Source organism: Athalia rosae, chromosome 7 (assembly GCF_917208135.1).
Source record: "Athalia rosae chromosome 7, iyAthRosa1.1, whole genome shotgun sequence".
NCBI classification, from domain to species: Eukaryota; Metazoa; Arthropoda; class Insecta; order Hymenoptera; family Athaliidae; genus Athalia; species Athalia rosae.
In genome coordinates, this window is record NC_064032.1 from 1,672,430 (window position 1) to 1,688,383 (window position 15,954).

The 15,954-nt window shown below is 38.1% G+C and overlaps 1 protein-coding gene across 11 annotated transcripts in view; it reads right to left on the minus strand.

Moving 5' to 3' along the window:
- The window catches only part of LOC105683579 (homeobox protein 10), a 59,283-nt gene that overhangs the window by 22,896 nt on the left and 20,433 nt on the right, over window positions 1-15,954 (minus strand). For 10 of the 11 annotated variants that reach the window (XR_007279207.1, XR_007279208.1, XR_007279203.1 and 7 more), the window contains exon 2: window positions 10,154-10,609. The exons of the other annotated variant lie outside the window; for it this stretch is intronic. Coding sequence is in view for 2 of the 10 variants with exons in the window: in XM_048657787.1 (XP_048513744.1) it covers window positions 10,154-10,609 (456 nt within the window). In the remaining 8 variants the exon portion in view is untranslated. The remainder of the gene's footprint in view (window positions 1-10,153; window positions 10,610-15,954) is intronic. 11 annotated transcript variants of the gene reach the window in all.

Here is a 15,954-nt window from a genome sequence, read left to right on the forward strand (position 1 = left end):
ACCTGGGCGGTGAGGCAAACCGGAAATTCTAACCAGCTAATTAATTGTAAGAACGCGTTACTTCTACAAGTACACGGTATGTATACTACTCGCTCGCTCCGACTATATGCAAACTTATCGTTAGTTTTCATTATCATAATTTCTTTCCTTCGATCTGCATTCATTTTTGCTCCAATCAATCTCATCGCCAATGAATGAAAAAAGATTTTTAATCATTTTTTTTTTGGTTACAGGGACTACCGCGTAGGCACAAAGTTTATAGCTCGTTGCAGGATGTCCAGGACAACATGATCGCGGTGTATTCCCCCCTCGATTTCTGGTCGAGCAAAGGAGTCGACCTGGCCAGGCCAGGCCAGGGAAGGTAAGGTAAGGTATAAGGCAACGCGAGGCAAAGCAAAGCAAAGCAAAGCAAGGCAGCGTTTAGTTGGCCCTTTTAGCCGCGTATAAGTCTGGACTACTCGGTGGTTGGCCCCCGAGGGTCAACGATCCTCTTTCAAGGACATTGCATTGGACACTACGGTGTACGTATACATCCCATACACGCGAGACGGTGCATTTCTCCGGGTATTATAAGTAACAGCAACGGTGCATAAATGTTTTATTTCATTTTATATTTTCATTTACTTTTTCCTTTTTTTTTTTTTTTTCCTCAAGTCTTCTTCGTTTTCCAGGTGTACGCAACTTCGGTGTGGTTGGTTAATAAACCGCTATGATATTACACACGTTTATAGCGCGTTAACTCGGGTCTACATATCTAAATGAAATCGAATATGTGTACATAGGTGTGTACGTACAAATGAAGCTTTCGACGGTGAACGCGACGCGATTTAAAAATTTACGAACTTTGTCCGGATTTCCGAATCTTCCGAAGACTCAAAAATAACGACAACGACTGCCATGTAAAACGAGAAGATGAAATTACGTAATATTTGAAGAAGGAAAAAATGTCAAATTAAAATTGACAGGAGAAGACCCCCCAACAACGAAGAAGAAGAAAAAAACAACTCATCTGTCACGATGTGTACCTACGTACACACGGTGTATAATGTTCGTCAAAAGTGTTTGACGAACTGTCAACGCACATAAAATCGTCATCTTTTATTTTACCTTCGATTTCTACCGCGCACACGTTTCCCCCTCCCCCCCACGCTCCAAGGGTCTACGAAACGATCAAATTTTATGAATAATGCATTTCGGAATGGAATCGATAATAGAACGTTTAACTGAATAGCAACGTGTACCGTACATACGTGTACTATTTTACTACATCGTGTACGAACCCTACGGACACCGATAACGACGCCGCTTCATATTGTGTTTCCTTTTTGTTATCGATTCGTCAAAATGTGCAACTGACTGACTGACTCGAAGAAGAAATGGCAAAGAGAAAAATACGTGTGAATCGTTTTCCGCGTATGAAGAAGAAAAGAGAACGCGTGAATTTCGTTTTTTGTCACTTTTTTTCTTCTTCGTTACGTCGAAACGAAAACGTCGAGGAAAATGAAAACAAAAAAAAAGAAGATAAAATTTCAAGATCGAAGTGGAAGGATCGTCGACCCTCGCACATCATCTGATCGATACGGTAGTATATGTGGTTAGTGGTAGTCGGTAGTCGTTGCCGAAGTAAGGAAGCTGTTTCAAGTTTGATTCGAGATACGAACGAGAAGAGTTTCGGTCTCTTCATTTGTGGAGATATCGAAGAAAGAGAAAGAGCGGGTCGGCGTCTCTTCGAACTGTTTTTTTTTTTATTTAGTCTTTCGCGTCGTGACGGTGGACACGGTGTGTAACTATCCGCAGCAAATGAAGAATAGTAAGTTAGAGAAGAAGACGAAGAAGAGTAACTGACTCGCGATCGGTCTATCGGAAGAAAGGAAGAAAGAAAGAAAGAAAGAAAGAAAGAAAGAAAGAGGGGAAAGGAGGACCCGACTTATTTAGAGGGGGCTGCCGGCTAGCCGCGGCTATATCTTCCCGCTAAAGTCTAAGAAGGTGAACGTGGACGTGGACGTGGACTTGGATATACATCGGTAAAGGATCGGCGGGTCGAGGGCCGCGAGGACTTGCCAGGAGTCAGTCGGGGTAATTGCACCCTACCAAGGACGCCAGCTGATGCACGCGCGCCTCCTTCGCCTCCTTTACCTCCTTGCCTCCTTCGTAAGTCGTAGTTCTCTTCTTCTTCTCCTTCGCCTTCTTCTTCCCTTCCTGCATCCTATCCAACTTCTCGGTTCGTGAGTTTCCTCTACACGCGCAACGTCCGACCGCCGACTCTCTTCGCTTCATAGTTCCAAATGGGTACCATAATACTATATTTATATGTACCGCTGCACCTCTACCTGTCTCTCAGCTGGTACGTATACTAAATTCCTATGCCGCGAAACATGTCGAGAATCGCAGTTTTTCGGAGTCCATTTTATCCTCCCTTTTTCTTTTTTCTTTCAGCGAAAGCGCCAAGAGAAAGAAAAAAAACATCCGTTGAATTTCTGTACAGATCAAAAGCGGGATGCAAACTGATCGAAATTTAGAAAAAAAAAAAAAAAGAAATAAGTTCTCATCAGATTTCGCTGCCCGTGACTTTTTCTGCTTTCAAAATTTTTTCCCCTCATCTCTTTCTTTTTTAGTTCGCATGTTTTTCTCAATTTTTTTTTTTCATACTTCCGACGTCTACAGCTGCGACGTACGTAATATATAATCGAACCATTCGTATTCCAATGTGCTTCGCCTGCAGCGACACGCGAAGAACAGCAGCAAAATCTATGGTTTTGGTAAAATAAAAAAAAAAAAAAAATAAAAAAACCGAATAACAGAAATGGATTAATCAAAAAAAATAAAAAAAAAATGGACAAAGATTTGTGGAATTGATTTTAGGAGTAATGTATCTTCGGTCCGTTGCTGCAAAGACTGCGGCAGCGAAATCCAACTGGTACAGTCGTCGTCGTCGTGGTCTTTTAACACCATAAAACCGTCATCGCATTATTTATTTTTATATACCACATGTACATATGTGGTATATATATATTTATACGTATATATAAGGCGTATGAATCGATACGCAATGTCACGATCACTGACCCCCCTTTTTATCCCTTCTCCTGCTTCCTTTTTTCTTTCTTTTTTTTTTTCTCTCTTTTTTCAAAAACCTGTTTCGATTTTACGAAATATCAGAATACTTTACACAACTCCGCTAAAGGAAATAGAGATGTCTCGAGAATTCACGATATCTCTCCCTGTACCGCGGTGCAGCTGGTCTCATGTCGTAATCGATCCGAAGCTCATTGCAAGACCACGAGAATTTCCAAGTTTCGTTCGGAATCCGAATTAATAACGATAGTAAGAAAATAGACGGAGATAATGGAGATTACGTCGCATCCGAATCGCGTATACCGATCGATTTTTCGCGAACGAAATAGAGAGGAGAAAAAAAGAATCGAGAGAGAAAAGGAACACGGGAGGAAAAATAAAAGTAAAACACACGGTGAAAATTTGTCTGTGACACTTGGTCGATGATCGAGATTAGCGCACATGATCCATCCGTGGAAAGTAAATGTTTGCCTTTCCTCGTGTGGCGGTGATAGTAAGATTAGATACAGTCGTGAGCTTTCAGCTGTTCTACACGAACTGACTGACAGCACCGATGCGCTATAGGTGTACTACATGTAAACCGCAAGATGTTTGTTCGATTTATCTTTCTTTCTTTCTTTCAATTTTCTTTTCCCTCCTTCTCTCTTCGTACGCATATATACCTGGGGTATAATAAATTTTTACAACCAACGACGGTCATTACTCGCAATTTATTGATCGCAGTACTAATTTCTTCCAATCGTGACCGATTCTGGTGTACGCAAGGTGTGTAAAGATTACGAAAAAGAAAAAGGCGCGCGCGCGCGCGACGAATTGCATTGGTACCCGCGTTGGTATTCGTCTCCGTGTACACAGGTATGTAGGTATGATAATGCATCGCTGCAGTGTACGTACAACAAGTATATCAAGTTTCACGTGAGAGCTCTTTATCTCGGGCTACAGGATTGCCTGAGGTCAATCCAGGGTGTATAAAATCACCGAGTCGATACACGTGTGCAGTACGCGTATACGAATATACACATATCTACTTACACACGTGGATTCACTCGGTACATACCTGTATCACTGATAAATAAATATATCAACAAACGTACACGATGTTCCATTTATTTAACCTTTTTTTTTTTTTTTTTTCTGTTCACTACGACACCACGTTACTTCCTGTCGCATGTGGAGAAGGGTCGAAAGCTACGTTTGAATTATATTTTATAATTATTATCAATAAAAATTTTATAAATAATTCAATTGGACTGTATGTTATAAAAAAAAATTTCAGACTCACGATTTCCTCTTCATCTTTCTCTCAGCTTTTTATCTTTCGTTTTCGCGTTCACGAATTCATATCTAATAATTTTGAGATACTAAAATCGGAGTGAGCAGAAAAAAATTAATCAACTGAATTTGTTTGAATTAAACTTTCATTAAGTTATACGTTTAGTTTCACTTGTATGTAAAATACACATGTATATACAATGTTCGTCATCGAGTAAGATGCATGTGCAGAGACCGACTGAGACTTATCTTCTTTAACTAAGTTACTAAAAAACCACGTGGGGCGTGCGGCCGACTCGACTCGCGTCACAAATTTTTTTTCACTCCGATTTTTTCTTTGCTCTTTTTCACTTTCCACGTGTATTTCGGTCTGTACATGTGACGCGATATTAACTCCCGATAATAAAATTGAATGAAAAAAGATCCCACAAAAGAAAAAAGAAAGTAAAAAAAAAAACCCTTATACCCCATGGGCAGCGGACGAGATATACGTGTAATCTATATATAGTTTCCACGCACCGCTGCTGCAATTTCGTCGGATCTTTTTGGTCAACGTCATTAAAAAAAAATAAAAATAAAAATAAAAAATAAAAAAGAATAAAGAAGAAGAAAAGGATAAAGAAGAAGAAGAAGAAGAAGAAGAGCAGATGATGAAAAAGATTGCGCGCGTTAATAACTTCGATTGACGTGGGATTATCCGGATCGTCGACGGCGTCGTCGCATTTCAAGTTGATATCAAACAACACGCGATCGACACAGCTGACTAGCAGTATGGGGTGTACCGTAAAAACTTACGGGGTGAAGGGTTCTAACCGAACCAGAGAAGAGAAGAAAAAAAAAAAAAGGAAAAAATAAATAAAATGACTCCATGACTCCACGACGTGTGTACGTAATAATTTGGCCCGCATATCTAAACGATTTCAACGATATTCTCCTCCACGTCATCGTATTAAGTCGAGATGCAACGGATACGTAAGAGCGCGAGGATCGAGAGAAAAAAATTGTAAAAAAAAAAAATTAAATTGAAGGAAAATAAAATTCATCAAGCCCGCATGTGAGCATATGAGTATGCAAAGTTCCCCCCTATTCTGATGAAATGGAAAAAAGAAGAAGAGAAAAAACAAGAGGACAGAGAAAGAGAATGAAAATTTTCTTATCTGATTGCGAACTGTTCTAAGGTACTCAAGTTCTGCAGCAGCAGCAGCAGCAGCAGATATTATACCGTACTGTGCAATAAATAAATAAAATAAATAAATGAATAAAATAAAATAAAATGAAATGAAACAATATTTATGTAGAAATATACGTATAGGTATGCTCGCGAAGGACTCGCGGAGCATTAAAAAACGCATACATATGTGGATATATAAATGAACGTCCTTTCACAAAAGTGCCGTGCAGCACGATTCCCGTACGTACTAGCAAGAATGATAATAATAATAATAATTTGTACGATATTTCTGCACAAGTATCGAAATCAGAATTGATATATCATTAGGCAGTAACAGAATCGAACAGTATAAAGAGTAAGAGTTATAGTAACGGTACAGTAGTAGCAGCAGGTAGCGCAGGTAACAGCAAAAGCACGCGTCAAACTACAAGTAATTCAGCCTTGTATTACCTTAAAAAGAATTACAAACGTTACCTTTTCAGGTACACGTCATTCCATACCTTCTGCATCAAACGAACTGTATTATAATCGAGTTTTATCCCCCCCGATAAAAGATACAAAGAAAAATTGAGGACACTGGAAATTGGAAAACAGAAAATTTTGAATACGTCTAAATGTTTTCTAGAAAAAGAAGTGAAAATTTGAAGAAAATTCGCACGGGAACGATCAAAAAATTTCCCAATAACGACGCTTTTTTTTTTTTTTTTTTTTTCTTCTTCTGGTATACGAACAAAAAATCAGAATAAGAAAAGGGAATTAGTTGGTTATTTCTCTGGTTCGCGATGTGCAGTAAAATTGCAATAACCTGCAGGTGTATATATACGTATATATGTACACGGTAGGTATATAGAAGCATTCATTGTTTAGAGCGAAAAGGTTACAACGTTCTCATGATCCTTATTCCTTGTTACGTCATCGAAAAACTTCATATTTCTGCCATCCTTCTCTTTCCACCTCTCTATTTCTATTTCTATTTCTATTTCTGTTTCTATCTGTCTTTACTCCTCTTCCCCAGAGATGAATATATATATATATATACACGTAATAAATAATTTATCTACAAATGCATAACACAGCTCTCTCAATGTCACCGCAATATTGTCATCGCATAAACGTATAATACTTCTCTTTGTGCCTCACGTTAATGTTGAAGTTAACGTTGAAACTGTGGTAGTGAAATCCCTTGTACTCCGTTCTCCACTACACCTGTACCGTATACTATACACATGTACAATACTGTACACTGCATTGCATTGCCGCCTGCTGCTGCATTAGCCTACTTTTAGCCTTGTGCCTAATGACTTTGATAGTTGCGAGGCTCATTACAACTGCACAGTTAAATCAACAAATATACTGCACATTCGCAGCGATACATATATATATCTATATATACACGTATGCGTGTGCACGTATATATCTCCCTATTATTCAAGAAAAAGAAGAGAAAAAAAGACCTATTTCCACACGACAACGACATACCTGTGCACGTTGTATGTACAATAAAATGTTATATTAATGTTCCCTAGGTACCGTCCGTTAATTTCATTTTCACCATTTAACTAAGGTTAAGTATAGTATAGGTGCAACGCAACTCGTCGTTACATCTACGCGGTGTGTCGGAATCGAATGGAAAAATTTGAGGGGTTGATGGGAGGGGCGGAGTGAATTATCGTGTGCATAACGTGGTCTTCGGAGCGTCGTTTGCAAAATGTGACCGGTTGAGAAGTTGCGCTTCGCGCCTATCGCCGCTACAAAATTTTTACGTTCAGTTCTGCGACACCCCGTATACCGAGAAAGACACGCGAAGTGTGCAATCTAGAGGTAGCTTAAAAAAAAAAAAAAAAAAAAAACTGAGCAAAAAGAAAGAAGAAAAAAACTATTAACGAGACATAACTCAAGGCTATATGTATATAATAATAACGCTTCGTATATTACTTTGTATGCAATCGTTATAACTTGCAACCGTTCGTGCAAAATTCCATATACATAAATGGAAAGACGTATATCTGTATCGTTGCATGCGAAAGAAAGAAGAAGAAAAAAAAAAACGAGATTTACTACACAATAAACTATTTCAACGGATTTATTTTATTCCTGTTTTCTTAGTTCATCATGATTTTTTTTTCTCGTCTTCTATATTCGATAATTTATAAACCTACGTTCGGACGAAGTGATTCGGTCGAAACTAGTGAATTTTTTTTTCCAAAAATTATATATATATATATACGTATTGGGCGCACAAAAACCGAATCGAATTGCGACCAGACAGTTCATACTTTTCTAGTTTTTTTTTCTCCTATTCTCTCATTCATCTCTGTTGTTCGTATTTTCCTCTTTTTTATTTCGAGATTCTGGGAGGGGGTGGTCCATTAATAATGGAACAAGTCGTGCGTTTAGTTCCTTGGAGGTGTCGATGAGCCTGAATTATAATAACGCGATGTAACACAAGCGGTGAAGAGAACGAAAAAAAAATTCTCTCATCTCCAGATGAAAGAAAGAAAGAAAAAAAGCAGATGCAATTTTTGTTTCTTCGAGTGCAATTTCTTTCAATTATTTTCGGTTATGTCATCCGGTACAGACTTCTAGAATCACTCGACAATAATAATTACGATAATGAAGAATTGAAATTGATTGAAATTTTTCTTCTTTTTTAACAATATCGTACATCCGTAAAAGTGAAGGAAGTGTTGAACGCGAGAGATAGCTGTGTTATTTCAGCATGTAACGCGATGATGCTTCTCTGCATAACCGGACGCCAAACGAATACCGAATAGAGTCAGAGTCAGAGTAAGAGTGGCAAGGAGGACTCTTGCAACGGTAGGAGAGGAGAGTAGGCGCGCACATCCGTTCGTTTGGTTTAATTATTCACTATAAGTTTGAAAAAAAAAAAAAAAAAAAAAACCCGTATCAACGACGACGGCGGCGCATTCGAAAATTTATCCACCGATTCATTTTTCATTCCGTCTATCCATATTTCATTCATTTTCTTTTTTTTTCCCCTCTTCCTTTTTGTCATCTCGTTTGTAATTATTTATTTATTTATTAATAGGTTTCTCTTCTTCCTTTCAAAATGCATCATCGCGAGTGTATGGATATATATATTTAAACATAGATAAAACTCGTCATCGTCACCGTAGTGACGCGCTATTGAAACCGCTTGGTACCGTAATCCTGACCGGAAGTACACGCCCTGAGAATATACACCGCGGGTGCGGTCCTATAGTTTACCCAATCACGTCCCATTTTTTTTCTTTCTTTTTTTTTTTTTCATTCATACGGTTTTCCTTTTCTTTTCGACAACGGTTACAAATTCAGTGACGATTATCATCACATTCATCCTCAGTGTTTGCGAGAGAAAAAGGAAAATTGTCATTCGTTGGTTAAATGGAGATTGGACACCGGTTTCGAGAAATCTTAACCACGGTCATATTTTTTCGGTAATTACTCGTCGAGAAAATGAATGAGAATCAATAAGAAGAAAAGAAGACGTTCGAAAGTAGTGGCTCGCGGCGCAATGCCGTCGATCGCAATTTCTACATACGTAACGTACATTTAATTTATACCCCGGTAGAATAATGACACAGTAATAACGATTCCAACGTATATCTCTAAAGAATCAGAAGCAAATCGTGAAACCCCATGACACGTTATGAGGGTACCTCCTGTCCGGTACGGGCATACCCTAGACCGCAGCATCTGCCGCCAGATGTTCGGACGTAGGTTGCCGAAGAAGTTTTTTAAAAAGTGGCAGCGGTAGCGGGAGCAACATTCAACAACGACGACAACGGTACGGAGTTGTCAGCGATCGGGTGCACCGGCGATATTGCGGCGGTAGTTTTCGGGCGGGCGATACAAATGATACACACGGAAGACACCGGACACGTTTTCGCCGGTGTAGTGTCCGCGGCGGAGCGGGCAGACATTTAGACGGTGAGACGAACGGACGGAAGAAGGAAAGAAGACGGACATAAAGGCATGTTGCGGAGCGCAACTGCACCGCACGCACGTCAAACTAAATAATTGACGCATCGCGTGCGCCTAATTTAGGGGTCAATATTATACGAAGGTAAACCCGATACGTGTAGCCGGTTATTCCGTACACGTATCCGATATGACATCACATCGGGCGAGGGAACCGCGAGGCCGAAATATATTCTTTGTCTAAAAATTGTGTGTTGAGGAAGAAGTAACCGAGTAAAATCCGTATCCGTATCGACGGGGAAAATCCGACATTTTGTTTCGCTGTAGTCTACTGCACTTCAATTATTATTTTATTCTAGCGGAATTTCGGGTCTTCCTGGGCTTCTTAAAATTAATCGAAACAGCCTCGGTGAAATCCGAACGAAGAAACCGCTTCGTTTCGTCGTTCTTTTTCTTTCTTTATCTATTTTATTTGTTTTTTTTTTCCTCTAAATCTGATCGAAAAAACGCAGGCCCATAGATCGAAAGGAGAAGAAAGAAAAGAAACGATGTAGGGAAGCAGTTTTGCTCCGAATTTCTTCGAAGGTCTACTTTGATCGGGCGAACAAATAGATCTGTATATAAGATACATACCTCTCAATGGGGTAGAAAATTGAATCTACCCTAACGAGTTTACCTCGTGGAGAACTTAATAAATATATATTCATGACGTACGGAAGTAGGATATTATTCGTGGGAAGTAGTGTTTCCAGTAAGATCGTGTGAAATTTCCAAAGATTTTCTTTCGTCCTTAGGAAAATCTTCGAGGAACGTTCGTGACGTGGAAGACGTGGGTGAACGTCGTCGAAGTCATCGTAGTCGTAAGAATATCCAAAATTAAAATTTTCTCTCGTCGTTTTCCTGGGTATTCCAAAAATTTCCTCCAAGTATATTTTCCTCCTACTAATATCCTCATTAGCGATCTTCGACTTCGGGTATTTCCCAATTATATTCATCCGAAACTCATCGTTCGAAGGGTCGTCATCGCAATGGTAATCGTAATCGGCAAAAAATTTCCTCCTCAAATTTTCCAACAAGTCATCTTCGATCGACGATCTCCATCTTACCAAATGCAGTAGTACCACCTCGCCACGAGGCGTTTTACCGCCGCCATCTCGATCGAGAAATTGGCTGAAACTCGCCAAATTAATTGTGAGATCTAATCTCAGACTTCGATGATCATTTAATCCCATTATTAAATTATCTCGATTATTTTTTTTTTTCCATCAACTTTAATTTTTTCTTTTCAATTACCATCGACTAGCAATTCATCTAATTCGCACGGGTTCAGCCGACGCGCGACGTCGCGGCAGACCCTCTTGGAAACAAAGAGAAAAATAATAAATAAATTTGGAAAACCGAATAACTTTTTTTTTTGTCTTTTGAGAGTGAGAGAGAGAGCTTATTACTGTACAACGACAGTTGAAGAGAAAGTGAAAGAATTTCGGAAACCACGATTTCAATTATTCAAAATAAATTTCCACCAGTTTCATTTTTCTTTCTGAATGACAGAAAAACAAACAGAAAAGGTGGACAATTTTTCTCGTCTTTCCTCTTTTTCGGTTTCAGGAACGGAGAAGAGCTGCCCTCAAGGCTTTTTCAGACACTGGAGAGAATGAGCTCTCTTCGTGACGTTTCGTTACGTTTCATTCTCGCGCCCTCCTCGGATACTACAATATCAGGTGTGTATGTGCATACGTACGTACGTACGTACACGTATACCTATGTGAATATCAGACGACCTGGGGGTACGAAATGGATGGAAGTGTAGAAGAATATGAGGACGAGTACGAGGATGAGAGGATAAAGAAGAGACGAGGGTGATGGCATCTCTTTTCTTTCCGGTTTTATTTTATACTTCTTTTTTCCTTTCCTCTTTGCTTTTTTTTTTTGCTTCCTTTTCGTTTTCTCTCCTTTTTCCGCCGAACTGAAACCGAGCAAAATCCAACCAACCTGCGCACAACCTTTCAGAGTAGATAGGTAACTATACGGAATCGGTCGATACGTCTAGCGAAAGCCTTCTCTCTCTTCTGTCCCTCTCAGCTGATCCTCTCTTTCCCTCTTCATTCCATTTTTTTTTTTTATTTTTCCTTCCGAAACTCTCCTATACGTATACGCGACTCCGTACGAGAGACAGAGAGAACCTTCTCCCATAATGAAAATGCCGTATAAGGAATAGAATGAGGAAAGCAAAACACGTCTTAGCTTTCGTCTCTTTTTTTTTTTCTCTTTTCCTTCTTCACTTTCTTCCCTTCTTTTCCTCCTTCAGTTTTCAACTTCCTAAGGGATGTGGGACAAGAACCTCGCCGTATACGAAGTGAAGTTTGACGTGAGTGGAATGTAGGTATATAAGTTAGACATGGTAGGGATGAAGGAGGGAAGAAAAGAAAAAACCCCCGGTCATTCTTTTCCTCTCCTACCTGCGTGGTAGTCAAATTTACGAACGAGGTAAAATTCAACGTTAGATTTTCAAAAAATTCTCTCACTCTCAAATATATTTTTCTCTGTTTTCAATTCGGGGGAGTGAAAAAAACTTTCGTTGCTGAGAATAAAGAAAATTCAACGTCGTTTACTCCTACCTTCCCCCCAAAGATTCTCACAACTGTACGCAGGGGGTGGTTTGTGGGGCAAGTTGACGAAAAAGAGTCTCAAACGTGGATATGAGAAATATTTCGTTCCATCTTTTTTTTTTTTTCACAAACGACATCGATCGTTTGAATCGCAGTGTATATATAATTGATAGGCAGAAGTTGAGTTCGAAAAATGATGACAAAAAAAAAGTCATACGAAGACGGTAAAAAAAAAAATCCATAAATAAATATGTATGACAAGAACGTGGAGCGAAGAACGCAAAATTGCTGTATGGCAGGTCGATATTATGTACGGCACGGAACTTTAAATAGTATATATGTATCTACACATACGTATGTGTACACGTGTGAGTATGTGAGAAAATTAATGCTGGGGAAACCATACATCGTAATTTGTTTCTTTTCATTCTTTCGTTTTCTTTCCTCACTTTTTTACCTCCTCTGTCTCGCAATTTTCCGGTAGCCGGTGCCAAGTCGGTTATTCGGTTGGTTTATGGATACGATTTTATCACGTGAATTCGCATCGTCATATTATCGCAGAATTTCCATATTAATAGCACATCAATTTTAATCACATCTACTTTGATACGTGTGTAATAATACAATCATATCGCTGGTTTTGTGCTGTTACGGTTTTCCCAGCGACAGAGTTGTGAGGGAATTGAAAAAGGAAAAATGTATTCGTAAGCGTGTGTGATTAGTGGGTAGATGAGTCAAAAAAATGTCCAAAAATGCGAAATGATTCGCATACACGATAAATGTGAAAAATGTACGTGGAGAAAAGATGAGAAACTGCAGAGAATTTCAAAACGATTTTAAAAATGGTTAAAATACGTGACATAAATATGTGTACATGTATCTTCGTGACGAACGATCGATTAATTGATTAATTAATCAATAAATTATAAAAAATAATGGATATGAGGCGTGGATGAATAACGTCAACTGAATCTCACTATATATATGTACGTATAAAAATAAATATATATATACAGTTTGTACCGATATTCATGTATCGTCAACTTGCCTCTTATTGTCTGATTCGAAGTTCGAGAAAACAAAAAGAGAAGAATCGTTAAACTAATGCAGTTATCCCCGGCCGTAGGTACGATAAAATAATGAGAAATCGAAAATTTGATACGCACCAGATTTCGAGAAATCACGGTCAAGATACACGTAATTCGATAAACAGATCAGATCGAATCTGTAATAATTCTAAATTATATTTTGCACCGATTTCCGACAATCATTCGTCAAACGTCTCATCAATCGCGGAGAATTTTTTGCTTCAAGTTAAGAAATTCAATCGATCACTATGATGCATCGTACGATTAAACAAAAAGGTTCAACGATAAAATCAATGTACGACGTTGTAACGATAAAAATTACAAATTATTTTTCTCACGTATAATCACGGCGGTGAACTTCCAATAATCTTGATCGATCATAAAAATCGACTAGCTATATCTTCGAGTTCGTAGATAATGAAATTGAACAAAAAAAAATTATTCTTTTAATTGCTACATCATCGATAAAAATCACGTGTCGATTTGGAACCCATTACTCATCGTGTTTTTTCTCATGACCGTCATTACTTTACTTGTTTCGAAAAGAAATGAGCAAAAAAAAACCTCTGCAAGAGATATGAAATACACCAATTTATATTGAAAAATCTGCCACAACGTCGGCTGCGTCCTGAGACCCAAAAAAAAAAGAGAGATAAAAAATGATTTTATTTATATGGAATCACGTTTTTTCTTTGGTTTTGCAGTTTTCTCTTTTCTCAATTTTTCAAATCTGTCTTCAAACTCTATACGCATGATATTTTTTATGAAATGAAAAGTATTTCGTACGAATAATATATGAGATAGAAAATAAAAATTTTCAAAAATCTCTGTTCGAAAAAAAATGGTAAGAAAAACCAATACACATACACACACACGCACTTAAATACACCACACTGCACGCTTTTTATAGAGCGTTCACAGTTTTAACATTAAAATAACGAAAAAAAAATAAACCGAAACACACAAAATATTTAAAAAAAAATTAAAAAAAATCGTTCTTCTTGTATTCTTATTTTTTCAAATGAGCTATACTTCAAAAATTTGATGTAATAAATTGGAAACTTAACATTTCGAATTTATTACTTGAAAGATTAAAAAAAAAAAATCAGGAAAAAAATTAATAAAAAATGGATATTTATACAACTCACGGATAAATACGATATCCCATCGAACGAATCAATCCACCACCACTTCACGTACGTATATTTTTGTACGTACAGGACGTAACGATCATCTTACCTGTAATCAGAAAAAGGTGGAAAAAAAATTAATTAAGATACACAGACGCATTTATCGGTGTATCATGAACATATGAGAATTACGATACGTCGATGATCAAGAAAAAAAAAAAAAAAAAAAAAAATAGAACATATATTTGTAAATAAAATAAAGTGCAAAGGTATTTGAAAAGTAAAACGTTTCACGTATACGTTTATAAATGTTGAGTCGAAGGCGCGATTTGCGGCTTAAAAATATCCGTACAGATCGTAGATGATAAAAACGGATGAGAACGCGAACCCGTATACCAAGTTATACTGTACTATACTTGTATCATACCGTACTATATAATATCTTTGGCAATCTAATACACGACCTGCCTCAACCGCGAGAACGCGACAGAGGATATCAGGGACAGGGACGGAGAGAGAGATAAAAAGAGGCGGAGATAGAGAGAGGAGCGCGGCGATCAGCGTCGCGACTTTGTTGCGAGATTTAGATTGTCTTACGTATCGTCGTCGTCGTCGTCGTCGCGTGGTGGACGTCATCGAATTCTCCCTCCCTCTACCTCTCCCTCTCCTCCTCTCTCTTACCTAATAAACTTCCAGAGGAGTAACAAAGAGAAGAAAGATAGAATAAAATGAAAAAGAAATCTCCGAAACCTAGACCGGATAATAATTATAATATTACCCGGAATAATCTGCGGAGAGAAACGGACTCTCGTCTATAGTCTAGTCTAGACTTTTCGGATACGTATGCATAGGTATGTATGTACGGTCGATAGTTATACATACACATCTATATCAGGGTCGTTGTGTAGTAAATTATATATTTTGACCTTGACGGGCGTCAGAGTAAATTGTCGAAGAACGTCGTCGCCTATGGTTGAGAAAAAAATTTATACGCGCACATATGTGTATGTACATGCATTAATACTTTTCCACTAAATACCATAGTCATCGTGGTGTCGGTACGGTATACGTACACCCATGTATCTTTATATAGGAAGAGGTGATTTGCTTCGGCAGAAAAAGAAAGAGATGACGAAGATGGAGAAGAAGCAAGTTTCGCCCAACACATACCGCATCGCATATACGGCACACAGCGATGGAAAGAATAATAGGTATCACCTAAGCCCTAACCTTGAATTATTAATTATAACGGAGAATGATGATGATCTTCTCTTTGATTAAAACGAAGATGGATAAAAAAAAATTAGAAAAAGAAATCACTACGATAATGGTAACTTCCAGTATTACGGTCAACGATAACTACTACGTGTAACGACTACAATAATTTTCGGGTTTCCGAATAAAAATTACGCTAATAAAAATTATGCCGAATCGTTTATCGCTCTTAGTTAAACCTACCCCACCGTATTGATGTAAGAACACCCTGACCTAAGTGCGTGAAAATTTATACGAGGAAAAGAAAAGGGGGAAGAGAAAAAAAGAAATAAAAAATATGTTACGCTTATTATACACCTATACTATACATCCATGTGTTAGCGACTGAAAAATGCACGCTTTGGATGCATATTAGGTTACATGTATGTATGAATATACCGAGTATATACGTCACCCTCGCGGGTTACATACCT